Source organism: Tauraco erythrolophus, chromosome 6 (genome assembly GCF_009769465.1).
Source record: "Tauraco erythrolophus isolate bTauEry1 chromosome 6, bTauEry1.pri, whole genome shotgun sequence".
In the NCBI taxonomy this organism is placed as follows: Eukaryota; Metazoa; Chordata; class Aves; order Musophagiformes; family Musophagidae; genus Tauraco; species Tauraco erythrolophus.
Genome location: NC_141470.1, coordinates 9,301,963 through 9,315,829, shown reverse-complemented (window position 1 = coordinate 9,315,829; position 13,867 = coordinate 9,301,963). Strand labels below are relative to the sequence as shown.

Genomic DNA, 13,867 nt, shown 5'->3' with positions numbered 1-13,867 from the left:
ATTTTCATACGGTTACTACGCTGATGGTGTTATGTAAACAAAAAGTAATGTGCAGCAGCTTCTTGTTGTAGGATTTCTTTCTTTTTCCTATGAGAATATATATGGAAATATGCCCATCATAAATTGTTCAAAATATTGAAGTTCATAGTTATGAGAAGGTATGGCTTTGTGCAGTCTAAGTTTTCTTTAATGCAAAAAGAAAAATGAAGAAACAGAGAGATACAGTTTTCCTTGGATTTTGTCTTTTTGTTTGTTTTCTGTACTTCAGCTTTTGATTTGTCTCAATGAACTGGAATGAAAATGTTATAGAAAAGCTCAGCCTACGTCCATAGAAACATTAGGTATTGTCAAGTGTCTATATTATGCCAGCACAGGCAAGCTTCAAGCCAGAAAATAACGTTGTTCTCACATTAGACTTCATGCAAGTGTAAAACCAGCTCTCAGTCTTATGTATAGCACTTCTCAGAAGACAAACAAATAAAATGTCAAAAATGTCAAAATGACCTATGCTGTACCTCTCAGGGTGTAAAAGAAAAGGCAAGAAAAAACCATGGGAGATATATTGGTAGTGAAAACTGAAACAATGTAGACAGACATATTGAGTTTATATGCAGAAAATATCGTCTGTTCATCCAAAATTTTAGCTGCTTTTGACACTTTTGTATTTTTTTGAAGTATTCTTTCAGTCTTATGTTCAACTCTTGTTTGAGTTCTTCTCTCTAGTTCTAATTTTAGACATTCACTTGTTTCTGAGAGGACTTTATCTCGTTTGTTGCCTGTTGGGTGCTTTCTTGTGGAATGCACTCACTGCTCACGCAACTGCATTTCTCCACATAGGTGTATGAGTGGTCAAGGAAGGTTCCGTCACTGCATGTCAGGGTCACCTTTCTTTGGCTGGTCTTGATTTCCTGACAACACGAGCATTTATGTTCCATCACATTCGCCTCTGGAGAATATCTGATTGCAAAACCAACAAAAGAGAGAGATTTAGAAATTGCGTGAGAAATGCCACTGCCCCTCCCACCCACTGTTAAATATAATCAGAAGTTGTGTTCTTGCATGTGGGACTATTGCTCAATATTACCATTCTTACAGTGTTGCAGTGAAATATAAGTAAGTTGCTCTTCATTGTAAAAATGGTTGGATCTAGCTCTTTGTTAAGGCACAGAAAAAGTTAATTAATTAATCTGGATCACATATTAAGCCAGTCCAAAATAAGAGCATAGAGAGAAACAAATAACTTCACTTTTACATGGGCAAAATAAAAATTTGGGTCTATTCACTATGACACTGACCAGGCTGTTAAAACACTGGGAGTCTTGAGGTAATTAAGCTAGTACAACATCACGTCTGTTAAAAATTCTAGTTAGCATCATGGAAATGTCTGATGACTGGGTGGATGTTGGACATATTAGAAGATAAATTGTGATTTGCTTTATGTAACTAGTGTAAAGAGTAGAAGACAATAGACCACAATTATCTTTTATGCCACTTACCGTGAGTAAGCATCACAGCTGCCTTCACAGTATGTTATCTCAACAGGTGCAGGAGATACACATCCATGATGTTTGATGATAGTAGTACTATTGTGCTTCATACAACCTGAGGTTGTCACAAATGAAGGGAAAATAGGTTAAAATATATGTGCATATAAGTAGGTATCTGTGTGTGATAGTTTGTAGTAGAAAACTGAGATGGATGGAGCTGAAATAGGAAATTAAGTCACAGTGCCTTTCTCTTTTAATTTCTAAGGGCCAAATGCTGCTTGTGTTATCAATGAATGAAAAATTCCCTTTTGCTTATGCAACTTTGGTGCAGGATGCAGAAATAAAGAGCAGTACTGTGGCAACTGCTCAATGCACACCTACCTCCAGGACTGGCTTCACATTCTTCCTTAAAGAGAATGTATCTATGGAAGTGGGAGAAGAGTCATAGTCCTCTCCCTCCCACAAAAAAGCTAACATTTAAAATAGGGGGTGCGAAAGTTCACCATATCCATGTTTTCCAAGGCCCTAAAGTGCGTGCTGGAAATGTTCTGTTCCTTTCTTTTTCCACCTGTTTGCTTTCTCACACCAGCATGAGGCAATGGTCCCAAACTTGATCTGTTCACCTCTTCTGTCTATGCATCTACCATGCAACATGGACTAACATACCTAGTAAGGCACATATTATAATTACTCTGGAGCAAGTCCAGAGGAGGGCCATGAAGATGATCCAAGGGCTGGAGCACCTCTGCTATGAAGACAGGCTGAGAGTTGGGGCTGTTCAGCCTGGAGAAGAGAAGGCTCCGGGGAGACCTTAGAGCAGCCTTCCAGTACCTAAAGGGGGCCTACAGGAAAGCTGGAGAGGGACTTTTTACAAAGGCATGTAGTGACAGGACAAGGGGCAATGGATCTAAACTGAAAGAGGGGAGATTTCGGTTAGATATAAGGAAAAAAATTTTCGCTCAGAGGGCGGTGAGGCACTGGAACAGGTTGCCCAGAGAAGTTGTAGATGCCTCATCCCTGGATGTGTTCCAGGCCAGGTTGGATGGGGCTTTGAGCAACCTGGTGTAGTGGAAGGTGTCCCTGCCCGTGGCAGGCAGGCTGGAACTAGATTATTTTTAAGGTCCCTTCCAACCTAAACCATTCTATGGTTCTATGATTCTACTTTTCACAAATTTATCATTACTTACTCTTCAGTTTTTCCGGGCACTCTTTACAGCAGCCATTGTCAGATAGCTTGATATCATCCTTCAGTGGGAAAACAGAAAAAGAGAACTCAGGTTTCGTATCTACATACTAAAGCAGAGACTTTCCCTGTTTCCTAGATTTCTCTGTCACCAGAAAGTTTTTTTGTATTGGTATGTCCCTTCCAGCCTATGCCATTCTATGATTCTATGATTCTATGACATGGAATGTAATTTCAAGCAAGGCTAAATATTAAGGGCACATAACTACCTCCATTCAATATTAATAAGAGTTCTTTGAAAGGTGACATTGAGGGGGACTGGATCTGCTTTGCTGTCATCAGAATTCAGTAGTAAATTTTCAGAAATAAAGTGTGTAGCACATGTGGGATATATTGAGTGACCAAAGCCAGTATACGTGAAGGACTATGTCAGGCAGGGTAACACAATTAAGGAAATAACTGACTCCCTAGATGTGTGGAGCTGATTCTAATTTACCCTGAGCTGTATTAGGTTGAATGAAGTTGTGAACTGAAGTAGCTTATTTACCTTCAACTTTGCTCTCTTAGTGAATTCTAAAAAAAGAATTTATAATCTTAAATAATTTAGAAATAAAAATTTCATTATTTTTCAATAAGATTCTTGCTTCTAGGTCGCAGGACACTTTTAGAAATCCGTAACATTATGCTGTACCCTTTTCCATGATCCTTCTATCACTGGTGTTAACCACTGCAACCTTCTCATACATGAGAACTTGTAGAAGAGTACTTACTGGATCACACTCATCAGGGTTAAAGGGAGGGCAGTTTTCCTGTAAGATGACTTGAATGAACTGGTCATCGAATTTCTCACATGTGTAAGTTGTACAGTTATCACCAGGTGGGTGCCAGAATTCTCCAACCTGAAAGTAGTTAAAATTAAAGTGAATAAAAATCTTCTTACATAAAACTGAAACAAAAAACCACCCAGTGTCTTACCATTGCTGCCTACAGCAGTATGTGGACCCATTTGGAAAGATTAATTTGTGTTTCGGTGGTTTTGTCAGCAGAATTTATGGATACGTCCATTCAGATACATGGCAGAAGTTCTGCTGGCTTCACTGACCCATCTTATCCTAAAGCTCTTGGCTAACTTGAGATGGGCTGTTCAGAACAGAAAACTGCTTCCACAGGTAATTTTTCCTTTGAGCAAAATGGGTGCTGTATTTCCAGAGCTGAAGGCAAATAAGGGCCCATTGCTTTCACCCATGTGTTTTTCTACGTTGATTTTGAAAGCCATTGTTCAGTACCACAGCGGCTTCCAGAATTCTTAGTTTGAGCTGGAGTGTCATGGCTCAAGGTACTGTTCCAAGTTGTGTGAGATCCTGCCTAAATAAGCATTTGTCTAACATGAGAAAAGACGCAACAAATGCAAGTGACAAAGGCAAGGAGGCGAAAGAGCGAAAAGACTAGGTCACCAAAAGTGAACTAAACCAGGGATAGTTACTTGGAGCACGCGTGTAATGTTGTCTCCCACAGTCACTATGCAAGCCGCTGCCTTGCACGTGCCACAGCACTGTCCAGGTTTCTCTGTATACTTATAACCCTGTTTTGAAAGAAATAGAGAGGAAATTAACATTGAGTCAGGACACTGACCTTAACTGGTGGGTATTTGAGCAACTGCTGGGTATCTGAGCTGAGTGGGGCAGGAATTACGGACAGCGAAACAGCACTCACCGGTGGGCAGTATGTGTCACAGATAACAGGCTTGCACTTGACAGTAGCATGGTGAGGGCTTGAGTAAGGGGATTCAGAGCAAGTGCATTCTTCACAAGGGCTTGATGGAATGACAGCTCCAGGCTAGGGGAAGTCAAAAAAGAAGTCATTATTAGTTAGTAAAAGCAAGTTACTTCTTGTATGTACGTCACAGACAATACAAAGCTGAACTATGTATGGGCTAAACTATCCTTAAACACAATTTTGGTTGTTTCATTTAAGCAGAGTTTCTGTTGTTAGTGATATCCATTTTGGAATTAAATTCTGCTAATGAAGAAAGGAGAGCAGAAAATGCTTTTTCTTGTAGGGAAGGTGTCATTATGCTGATCTTGATTAAATAATTAATAATATTTTATCTCAGGCCTTTCTGCAAAATATGGTCCATGATAGGAGTCTCAAAAACATTTCATTGTGAACCTGTGTGAAGGCGTATTTTTATAGAGAGTTGCTTTGTGTACTTACTGCATAGTAGGTTTCATTGACTACACAGCCATGTCCTGTAAAGAAGGAAGAAAGATGGTGTCATAGAGGTGTAAGTTTTCAGAAGCAGAAGCGTGTGAAAAAAATGCTGCTTTGTTGACCTGATATGCTAACACAGGTAATTTACGTTTTTCTCTTTTAAGGTTTTTGTATTCATAAACTTAGAAAAACATAGCTTAGAAAAAAGCATGAAGAAGGTGCATAGTACTTACTGCATTCAAAGGTAGGACAGCATTTTCCAGGCTGAATTATTATAACTACTTCCTGTCCCTCTAAGCACTTGGGTGTGACCTCAGGGCAGAGGCTAGTGTTGCAGTCTGTATAATGTAAGAGCGTATAGAAAATAATGAACTCAGAATTTTTAAACGAAAGTAGCTTTGTTTTGCATGAACTTCAGAAGTTTTCCCACAGGACAAATATGGTGGTGTTTACGCAAGCTAGTTTGATGACTAATTCAGTATATTTGCCCAGCTATTTTTAAAGCGAATGGACTTTTCCACAACCTTTGTAAAGCAAAGCATTGTCCGAGAATAGAGTGGTGATCACTGGAAAGAGATGCTTCCAAAGGTAAATATGTACCAGTTGGGAAATATGATGGCTCTCAGGGGTTCAGGAGCTTTCCTGAGCAATTTTTAAATGTTTAAGACTTTTTTTAAAATGTTAAGATTTTTTTTTTTTTTTAATATACTGGTCTTTGAAACAGAAAATGCTTTGAATAGTGTTTCAACATTGCCTAAGGCGATGGCATCATTACAGGTTTTCAGTGTTAAATTATAGGAGATTTCCAGTTACTTTTCTGTGTCTAACCATATAAAATCTTTTTGTCTTTAAATTTAGTCATTTCCAGCAGCTAGTAAATGCTCTGCAAGAAGATAGTAAGAAGTAGGACGAAGAAGAAAAGCATTTTGAAATCAATGCAAAGTATTAAAAAAATAAGAAATGATTGCTGTAGTTCTGCAAAATGAGTGTGGTATATTCCCCATAATAAAGAACTGAGACAGGACTTACAGCACTCGGTCCTGGTACAGCATGGATCTTCTGGTATCTGTATCTTAACAGGCATGTAACCTGGTTCATCACAAAATACTTGCTGTGCCAGAGAACAGTTGTGTTTTGTACAATGCACTTTTAGAGTATTTTTGTCACAGACACATTCCTCACAATCTTTTGTCCATTTTTCTCCTGGCTACATGAAAAAGAAAAAGAAAAAAAAGTAAGACCAAAAAAGATATATAAATTCAAACCAAAATAATTCTGTTTGTTTCTAGTGGACTTATTCATGGATACAGTGATACCTGATTACATCAGCCTTTTCATATTTCTAGTATTTTTTAATTTTAAAAAACCCTGGAACCGAAGCTTATTAGGAGAAGATACTGGAGACTGCTGAAGGTTCTGAGTGTGTTCACACAGCTATCACTTTCTCTTTGTTAGTAGTGTTAGTATGAGGGATTCAAGAGGTCTAAAGGAGAAGTGATTGACCCTCACATGCATTTTTCAATAAGAAATTATCATATGACATACTCATTTACACATTAGGTGAGAGAGAAATTTCTATAATTTGTATGCGGTTGAGAAACTAAGAGTGCAGACTATCAACATTATCGGTAGCAGGTAAACTTTGTTATCCATCTGTCCCTTTATCTCCAGTAACTTTAGCGAGCCAAATCTGTAGAAATAAAAGTAGCACATATATCAAAGTTCCACTGCTACCATCTATCTCCTTTTTTCTTTCTCTTTCTTTCTGTTTTCCTTTTTTTTTTTTTTTTTAGTATGTGAGGTGATGATGGTTACTGTTAAGTTTCTTAGCTAGTAATGTGGTTTCTGCTCTAACACTCATAATTAGTTTTAAGATTAAAGGGGAATGAACATTTGAAAAAAACCTAAAGTCTCCCCCAACCTAAGCAAACTTTGTTTTTGTGAAATGCTATATATCCTCTTGCTTCAATTCTCTGTGCTCGATAAACCACACTGATTGTGATACTCACCCGTCTGGATACTCCATTTGGTTCACTACAAACTGGAAAGAAAAAAAAAAAACACGAATATTTACTCCACTGAAAACCGACATAAAGAAGTAAATTTGTGTGATTTCAAATAGAAATTCTGTGAAGACAAAACTAACAAGAAAACTAATATGCAGATTAGTTCTTCTGAGATTCTACCATCTTGGTGGATCTCATGCAAGGAAGGAAGATGGAAAAATGTAATATTGATTATTATTTGATTTTTAGATCAGGAGACTAAAGGAGCTTGGAGAGGTTGATTTGCCCATGATCTGACCATGTAGAAGATGGCAGTAGAACACAGGCCTCCTGACTATCAATGCTCCTCTCTGTTTATACCTCAAACTAGCTACAGATTACTTACAGCATTCAGGGACACAGATGTCGCTGTCTTCACTTATGAGTTTCTTTCCTTCAGGACAGAAACATCCTTCAGTTACTCCATAGCCAGGATGCTCAACAAAGCTAGAGTGGAAGGAATGTATGTGTTTGAGTGCAAAGTTTTTGCAGTGAAGCAGGAGAGAGAGTAGCATATGTAGAAGGTCACCATGTCAGATCCAAGGGAGACAAAAGAATTTACATTTTCTGAAGTGCACCAGGAAGTGCATATTCATAGAGCTGATGGATATTTATAAATCTTAAATAAATTATCCAAATTCACAAGATACTTCATTATGAAGTAACTCAATTTTCTAAGGAAAGTAGATAGGTAAAAATAGAAAAAAAAAAGAAAAATATAAGCAGTTGTTTTGGGGTGGATTTTTTTTGTCTTTTCATACCTTGGGTCACAGGTAACAGGATTAATGGGCCCACATGGCTTGTATACCAGGTTTGCTGGACAGTTGTAGGCTGTATGGTAAAAAAAAAAGGAAGAAAATCAAAAATTGACAGTAGATGCATTTTTGTGTCGAAGATTGACTACAGCTTTGCTGCCTTCATCTGCAGCTTCTGTGAGTAAGGATGTTGCTGTGTCTTTGTAGACAGTAGTCAAGTGTTAGATGTAAGATGTGTTTACTGAACGAAACACTAATTACTACTACTTCTCACATGTGTTTTTGAGTTCTGCAATACTTACGGCATATATTGTTGGTCTTGTCTCTCCAGTCAACGCAGACACCTCTAGCAGCGCACTCTGTAGCATATATCTCCAAACTGGCACACTGCATGGATTTATTGGCTATGCGACATCCATCAAAAACACAGCCTTTGAAAAACGGTTCTGGTGGTATCACGGCATGGCATTCTGCAAAAATCCTGCAGACAGAAAAGAAACCAAACCTCTTTTATGTTAACCAGTCATTATATAAAATCCAGCATTTCAGGAAGGAATGCATTATAAGAAACAAAACTCGAAGAACGGCCAATAGTCTCGGAGATTTTTTCAGGACAGGAAAGATTAGGAAAGCTAACCTTTGAAGCTCCATTTTTTTCTAAAGACCCTAATGGCCATAGTGTTTCTGTAGGTGTACACAACTTGCCATCAATCTGACACCAGAAATTTCATAAAAAAGGCAACGGCATCAAATTGAGGAAAATAGAATGATATAGCTGAGAGACATAAAAATTGCACATACAATAGCTCATAACTTATTAAACACTACAGCAAGCATGAGTAAGAGGGTCTTTATAAGTGACTCGCTGAAAAAAAAGCTTTTGTCAGAGGTCACTGAAGTATAGGAGTTACTGCAGGAAACAAGCCTTTGTGCTTTTGCCGCTCCATGTTTTACATAAAAAAAAAGAATGAAGGACACTTTTTGGCTGAGATGATTCTGTCTGCTCTGTTAATTGGTTGGTAACCAGGTTCTTTATGGTTTGTTCTGAAGGTCTGCTTCAAAATTAGAGTTTAGTCTTTACTTAGTCATGTAACTAATAGTGAGTGAGCATACCCTGGAAGGGAGGGAGGAAGAAAGATAACGTAAATCTGTGTGTTTGCAACCCGGGGAGTATGGATTTTAGTGCTTGCTGCATCCCTGATTTTCTGACTTCACCTCTCCTTGCTTAGTTATCTTTGGCATGCAAGTCATTAAAGAAGAGCAGTTTCTTTTGCAAAAGGCTTTTACTGTAGATATCCTGTTATTAGCTGACTTTTTCAGCTGTTATCACATGCTAGGACTGTAGTTCTTACTCTTCTTGTAAGATAATGAGACAGTTTTGTCTAGAAAGGTGAATTCATTCATTATTTTTCTTACTCGCTCCAGATAAGCTTGCAGAGATGAGGCGTTTCACACTGAGGCTTTGGTGAAGGTGTGGTTACAACTGGTGGTATTGGTACTCCATGGCATGACTTGTTGTTATCAACGATCCAGTGATGAGCCATTTGGGGACAGGAAGAAATGACCTTCCCATTTGGTAAGCGGCATTCATCTGCTTTATTATTTGTACATGTTCCTGGAAGAGACAAGCTGTGTAAGTCTCATAAGCCACTTCAGAGATGCACAATACATTATTGTGCTGATACCACATTAGATGTGCTGTGCTCATGAAATGTGTAAGGTAGCTTACTTCAGAGGGAATGCTTTCTTTACAGTTATATGAACTTTAATTTAGGTTAGGGAAAAACAAACAAACCTAAAACCCCAGCCCTAACAGAAATAACAGGTTGATGAAATATGGAGCTTTTGATCTCAAAGGAGTTGAAGAGCAGAGCTGTTTTCATTTCCATTTTACTGCTGTTTATTTATTTCTGTCAATCATAAAACTGCACAGCCAGAGTGGGTGAGAATAACCACAGTAGGGTGATGAAAGCGTCCCACCTCCAATTAGTGCATCTGTCTTACCACACTGTCCTTCGGTGTTGTTGCCAAATTTGCTGTATGGGAGTTTCACGGAGAAAATCAGCCCACTAAAGGTAATGGTTGCACCAATCTCTGGTATTTCAACAATCATGTTGATACCAAGTGTGGAGAAAGAAATACCATCTTTTTTGAAGCCTGGTTTGACAATCTTTTGGTTGAAGTACATCTGAATGCAGGGTTAAAAAACACACAACTTCAGAATAAGCACTGCTTCTGCCTGATTATTTTAAATAATATATTTTCTAATCTTCATAACCATGCATAACTCCATATTGTTGTGCATCACATCCAATGCCCATTGTCATTTCAATAACAGCATATATGTGCATTAATATCTCAGCTTGTATTACTATATTGCTACAGTGCGATAATAATCTAAGTGGCCTCTATGTATCATGTTTGCGCAGATTGTGAGCTAATGCACAGCATTCTAAATCCCAGTATTTTCTTTATGTCCCTCATCATTTTGTTTATTGTACACATTTTTCATATGAAAATGAGTGGTAGTTTTCTTTAACTATAGAAATATTCCTGCCGTTATTATGTAATAACTTTGCTGCAAAATCACACTGTCCATATACTATGGAAGAATTGTATGTATATTGTCCATATACTACTATTGGAAGAATTGTATGAATTCAAAATGAAGTCAAATGTCCCTGGTGCCCGTTTTATGTAGCAGTCATATTTACTCATTAACCTAAGCTATTTCATTTGCAGCCTTTATCTTATATGAGCTAATGAAGGTGGACATATTTGCTTAATAACTTTTTGTCAGCAATTATTCTGCAAAATTCTTCTTGTTGAATTGGGATAAAGTAAGAGTTAACACTGTCAGTTGCTGTTTTCTTTCACAGGGAATCACTGGACTAGTTGTTGCAGCATGCCTTTCTGACTGTAGATAAGGAGAACTTGGCGTGACTCTGTAGGACGAGAATGCATATTGGGACAAACTTTTTCTCTCGCCTTTTTGTGTTCTCTAATCAACTCAAATATTCTCCAGTGTAACAGTGGAACTGACTTTTCGTTTTTACTGGCTTACCAGCACTAGCTTAGGATCATGAAGGTGAAGTGACATCCACAGTCACCCCTTTTCTTTAGCTATACCTCTCTTCCCAGCAGGGAATTGGAGGGGAAATCATGTCATGACTCGGTGTGGTACCTGAAGTTCCCTACGCAGAGGAAGCAGTTCCTAGTCATCCAGCTGGTAAGGAATATTCCAGTACTTAAAGGGGGACTACAGGAAAGCTGGAGAGGGACTTTTTGCAATGGTATATAGTGATAAGACAAGGGGCAATGGTTTTCAACTGAAAGAGGGCAGATTTGGATTAGATCTAAGGAAGAAATTCTTCACTCTGAGGGTGGTGAGGCACTGGAACAGGTTGCCCAGAGAAGTTCTGGATGCCTCATCCCTGGAAGTGTTCAAGGTCAGGTTGGATGAGGCTTTGGGCAACCTGACCTAGTGGAAGGTGTCCCTGCCCGTGGCAGGGTGGTTGGAACTAGATGATCTTGAAGGTCCCTTCCAACCCTAATCATTCTATGATTCTATGATTCTATGAGAGAATAATCGTGCCTGTGATTTGCATTAGCATTTCTTCATAATGTTTTGTTTACATAAGTGAATGGCACAATGTACTAACCAAGCATCAGTGTGAGTTTTCTTTCGATCTTCTCTATCAGCTGTACTAGTCTATTTCCTACTGTTATTTATATATACACACATGCACATAATATATTTGTATCTGCATGGTCCTAAGCTGTTTCTGACATTTCGTTCTCAGAGATTGGTGTAATCTTTTTTTTTTCCTAGTGGTACCCTTTGTCCTCATCACCTCCATGATATAATATTGTAACAGACTATTTCAAAAGAGAATCAGTAAGGCCTATGGACTATATTTCTTTTTGCAAAAGTAGAGAAATAAAAAACGTGTATTTTACCACATTGGTCATCACACCGTTCATGAGTTTACGGGTCAGCAACACTTCTGCAGATTTGTAGAAAATAATAATGGATTTAGGGCAGGAAAGTCCATCTTCTGAATTGCAGTAATAATTGTCAATGTAAACACGGAAGTTGTCATATTTAGGTACAATCTGTTTCACCAGGACATAAGTGCAGTTTTCAAGGAAAGTATAGTAGGTTCCATCAAAAGTAATGTAATGAGGATCACCCCATCCACTGCACACACCTGGTAGAGAGAAAATATTTAGAAGTTTAACATAAAAATTAATGTAGAAGAAAGAAGTTAGAAACTGAAGTGAATATACTGCAATTCATAGAGCAACCCTAAGAAAACAAAATGCTCATGTAATCTAAGCAAAGTTTTACTTTATTCAGAAAAGGTTATTCCTTAAACTACTGGTGCTTACATTGACACTGATAGTGGTAACAGCAACCATTTTCATCAGGTACCAGTATTGCTGGATATTTGTTCGCACAGGTAATTTCCTTTACAGGTGGGCAGTGTGTTGGAATTACTTCTACCTTGTTGTCTCCCTTACAGAGGAGTTCGGTACAGTTGGATAATTTATATCTTTGTCCAGGCTGCAAAATGAATAAAAAATTACTGTCATAGGAGTTTACAGATAGATATGAACTTTACTCGTATATTTAGTTTAATACTATATTGTTTCCAGTAATGGTGGTTTTGGAAAGGAGAATCATATGTGTTACTTCTCTTCAGTTTGTGGTACTAATGATTTGTAATGTTGACCAGAGGTATTCATAACTCTGGCCATGATATGGAGGACCAGAAACTGTTTTGTTTTCGAAACCTGAAGCAAAGACTAAAATGAAAATACTCACTGATAATACAAGGTTGTCAATAATCTACACATTTTTTTAATTATAAAAGAAGGTGGGAACATTAATTTCAGCTATTTCTTCTGCATAAGGAGCTATTTTGGGGGAATAGGTCTTAGGTGAAAGGAACTGGTGTCCTTTTTATTAGCTACGCATACTCTATTTCACTATCAGCACAGATCATCACTATCAAAAAAAGAAAAAAGACTGTGTACAGAAATACAGATAAGAGGGCAAGAGAGGAGAAAAAGATACAAGCCTCCACAGACGTTTAGTGAAGAAACAAAATAGACAAGAAATCTCCCTCTATTATTTCAGTAAGAGGGTTTGTTATTTTTGCAAGGCAGTGCATCAGAAAGTGTTTAACTAGCACTAAAGTCACTAGAAAAGATTATTGTAGCTTATTTTTTCAGTATAAAAACCAAAAAAATATGAAGAAGGCACATAAAAATTTTATCTCATATATATTGCCAATTTCTAGCAACGCTTAATCTGTCAATTTGAACGTCTAAGGTTTAAAGACTGCAAACTATTCCTTTCTGATGTCAAACTAACACTGATGTTATTTCAACTACTGTAACATAACAGAGAAACTTCAAACCTGTAGGGGAGGGTAAGTAGCAGAAACACAACCAGGAAAAGGCAGAGGCACTGACGTTGTTATGGTAGACCATTCAGGGGAAGTAGTGGTTAAAGGAGTAGTGACGTTACAATGTACAGTGTGTCGTTCAACTCTACATGATGAACTACAGATGGCATAAAACCTACATCCGTCACTATCCACTCGGTTGTAAATCAAGTCACCTGAAGAAAAAATAGAAAATACATTACGATTAACAGCAAAAAAAGATTAAATACTTGTTCAAAAACATAAAAAGCCATAACAGAATTTTGCAAATAAACTTCTGACTATATTAAAAAGACATGTAGAAAAATGAAATGAAAAATAAACAAAAATAATTAAATAGGAGAAAAATAGACTGATAAAAACAGTTAAACTAACCGGGTGAAAAAATAGCATCTCCAATTTTGCAGAAACATGGCGTAGTTACAGGAGAAGGAGTGCTGGTGTAGGTTGGTACAAGTGTCGAAAAAGTGGTGGTAAAGAAAGTGGTGGACGAGGGTGTGCTGGTTGAGAACGGGGGGGAGAAGGGGGCGTGTGTCGGCACGGGGCTGGTGGTGCTGGTGGAGGTCTGCAGTGTGGTTTCCGAGGAGGTGGCCAGCGTGGTGGGGGAGTAGAGCGTGGAGGTGGCGGTGGTGACGGTGGTGGGGGTCGGGGCAGTGCTGGGTGACCGGCGTGTTATGAGGGTGGTGGGGCTGGTGGTGGACGAGGGTGTGCTGGCTGGGCAGTTGTAGTTGGG

At 38.3% G+C, this 13,867-nt stretch overlaps 1 protein-coding gene across 1 annotated transcript in view; it reads right to left on the bottom strand.

Moving 5' to 3' along the window:
- Positions 1–731: 731 nt before the first annotated feature.
- Positions 732–13,867, bottom strand: part of MUC5AC (mucin 5AC, oligomeric mucus/gel-forming) — a 55,475-nt gene continuing 42,339 nt past the window's right edge. The window contains exons 32-50 of the mRNA XM_086613694.1: positions 13,510–13,571; positions 13,108–13,310; positions 12,074–12,248; positions 11,642–11,892; positions 9,686–9,869; positions 9,098–9,296; positions 7,984–8,162; positions 7,688–7,757; positions 7,273–7,373; positions 6,891–6,922; positions 5,911–6,088; positions 5,115–5,219; positions 4,885–4,919; positions 4,384–4,506; positions 4,154–4,252; positions 3,441–3,569; positions 2,675–2,732; positions 1,497–1,602; positions 732–957 (exon numbers count right to left, since the gene is read on the bottom strand). Coding sequence (XP_086469820.1) covers positions 732–957; positions 1,497–1,602; positions 2,675–2,732; positions 3,441–3,569; positions 4,154–4,252; positions 4,384–4,506; positions 4,885–4,919; positions 5,115–5,219; positions 5,911–6,088; positions 6,891–6,922; positions 7,273–7,373; positions 7,688–7,757; positions 7,984–8,162; positions 9,098–9,296; positions 9,686–9,869; positions 11,642–11,892; positions 12,074–12,248; positions 13,108–13,310; positions 13,510–13,571 — 2,515 coding nt within the window. The remainder of the gene's footprint in view (positions 958–1,496; positions 1,603–2,674; positions 2,733–3,440; positions 3,570–4,153; positions 4,253–4,383; positions 4,507–4,884; positions 4,920–5,114; positions 5,220–5,910; positions 6,089–6,890; positions 6,923–7,272; positions 7,374–7,687; positions 7,758–7,983; positions 8,163–9,097; positions 9,297–9,685; positions 9,870–11,641; positions 11,893–12,073; positions 12,249–13,107; positions 13,311–13,509; positions 13,572–13,867) is intronic.